This window comes from Montipora capricornis, chromosome 3 (assembly GCF_036669925.1).
Source record: "Montipora capricornis isolate CH-2021 chromosome 3, ASM3666992v2, whole genome shotgun sequence".
Classification (NCBI taxonomy): domain Eukaryota; kingdom Metazoa; phylum Cnidaria; class Anthozoa; order Scleractinia; family Acroporidae; genus Montipora; species Montipora capricornis.
Window position 1 is genome coordinate 12,310,678 of NC_090885.1, and position 2,500 is coordinate 12,313,177.

General features: G+C 40.2%; 1 protein-coding gene across 7 annotated transcripts in view; it reads right to left on the reverse strand.

Annotated features, from left to right (window-relative positions):
* Window positions 1–2,500, reverse strand: part of LOC138042240 (E3 SUMO-protein ligase ZBED1-like) — an 18,115-nt gene that overhangs the window by 6,271 nt on the left and 9,344 nt on the right. For all 7 annotated transcript variants that reach the window (XM_068888057.1, XM_068888058.1, XM_068888063.1 and 4 more), the window contains 2 exons: window positions 2,076–2,180; window positions 1,721–1,900 (listed from right to left, as the gene is read on the reverse strand). In XM_068888057.1, the coding sequence (XP_068744158.1) occupies window positions 1,721–1,900; window positions 2,076–2,180 (285 nt within the window). The remainder of the gene's footprint in view (window positions 1–1,720; window positions 1,901–2,075; window positions 2,181–2,500) is intronic.

Below are 2,500 nucleotides of genomic sequence, written 5' to 3' on the forward strand. Positions count from 1 at the left end.
TCGTCCCAAATATACCGTTGTTTTTAGAACCTTCGGATTGAAAATTCACTTTTTTAGTTGCTTTGAGAAAAACGGAAAATGCGGTTAAAAGTGGTTTCCATAGCCGACTTTGAAGGGGAATGGGGTTTCTATCGGGCTGACGTCGTCATCGACTGTTTTGCATATATTTTGCAGGTTCTTTGAAAACAGCGATGCAAATTAATTTGTGACGTCATCCGGTATCGAACCAGTTCCCCTTCATTGCTCGGTTATGGATCATCAAAGTATGATCACTTTTTCAGTCTTTCAAAGCAAGCAAAAAAGTGAATTTTCAATCCAATGGTTCTAAAAACAACAAAATGTATTTGGGACGATTCCCGAGAATAAATAAAGTGGGAAACTGTGTTGAGGTGAAAGGCACTTTCAATTTGATATTGCAAAGCCAATGAACGCTTGTTACAAATGTGTACGCGTGTCAGCAAATAATAATAATTTACAAAAATGTATAAATGCACAAAACAGAAAAAAATAAATAGAAACAAATGTTGCCTATTGCTAGTTCGTAAAGTGATTACAAAGGCACTCATACGAGCCGAAGTTAAGTATCTTCAGCTCCGTAACAGAATCCCTAAGAGAGGGAACCTCTCTCTCCAACACGAGTTTAGGAAAGTCAACTGGTAATACTTGTAAAAGATTTATGCTAAGCTTAAAGCTAGGGTTGAGGACCGGCTGGCGTAATCTGCTCTGGGATGGGGCATATTAAAGTAATCCGAGAGTTTTGGTCTGCCTCCTCTTCAAAGCGAGTCTAAGTGCAAAGTTTTTCTCGCTTTGAAGAGAGACCGGGCAGCCATGAACTCGGAAATGGCCTATTCACCTTTATCAGGCGGCGGCCATTTTGGAGTCCGTGGGGAATAAAGGCTTTGTCTTTGCATCGTCTTTGCCCTTCCAGCCTCACACTGAATGAGAGGTTTCGACATTGAGTGATATGGGTCTATTGGGTATCATTTTTCATTAAAGTGTTCGGTCAATTGCTTTAAGAATTAACTCAGTAGTTTAGCGAAACTTCCTCAGTATGATGGCCTTTAAATATCAGTGGGAGCAAGCTTCTCGAAAGTAGACGAGTGAAGCGATTATTTTTCAAAGAAACTGCGGTGCTGTGTCAGTGAGGAATGAAACACGAAAATTTGGGTTGATCAAACGAGTTGATAGAGTAGTTTTCAGTTGGGTGTCGTAAAATAAATACCAAAGTAATTACTTCGACCAATCACAGCAGGTGCAAACAGCGCAATGGGCCAATCCAAATTCGTAGCAATTCCGTGTAACTTGCTCAAAGCGCGGGAAAAATCGCGCGTGCAAGTCGCGATTGGTTTGACTGGTTTTGGCTTTCCTTGTCATTGGTTGATAAACTGGCGCGAGACTTTCAAACCAATCACTAAGCGTAGCAATTGCAATCGACAGTCATATGAAAACTGCTCTTAAGGGAAATTAACCACCGTAAGAGAGATAATTATGTGGGGTCACGTTACCAGGACTAGCCTAATTCACTCTGACCAAGAGCTAACGCTTAAAGACGTTAGGTCACAAATCTTTCTTACGGGTGGTTACTTTGAAAATTTATCCACTCTCTTGATAAGACGAAGTTTTCTAGTAAAAAAATGGAGACTGGAGTAGGTCAATGATATAGGAGGGGAGGGGAGGGGAGAGGGTTCTTCCTGAGCATGCGTCCTTCACTCACACGTACATGTATGCCGCTGCATATGTCTCTGAAGATCTCCTGAAGACTTAAATCCCTTGCCACAATCTTGCTGGGGACAAGTATGAGGCTTCTTCTCTGTATGTGTACGAATGTGGCACCTCAATGTATTTCTTGTGCCAAAAACTTTGCTGCAGCCTTCGACTTCACATCTTAAGTTGCTCCCATCTCCAATATCAGCAGCAGTATGAAAAGACAAACACAACAGTTACTGTATAAAATAACTGAGATACATGGTACCATATAGACGAGCTCCTTTAACAAAATTCTAATTTTGTCACTCTACTGTAGCTGTTACTTCTGTACCTCTCGTGCAAGCTAGTGCTTGAAAATAACCTAATACCTTCACAAGAAATGTTGCCATCCAGAAATGAAGTTCCTCCTGGGAAAGCATTCTCCATTACTGATGCCACTTCAAGTGCCTCTCCAGTCTCATGGCTTTCAGCACCTTTATTGAAACCACACAACAATGGGTTATAAAGATTTTTTAACAAAATACACCTACTGGTCTGCACGATAACAGTGAATAATTTGTAGGCTGCGTTTTATTATAATTATAGAAAAGAACTTGCAGCCTTTGAGATTAGGGGGACTTTAAGGGCTCACATGGCAAGAGGCACAAGTGATTTGACAGAAGCTAAAAGTAATGTCACAAGTCATAATGTGGGAATCACATGTGGTAAGGCCTGTAAATGGCAGCTGGCATAATTATTTGGCATAAGTTGTACATTTAAATTAATTTTTAAAAAAATTAAATATAATAATAAT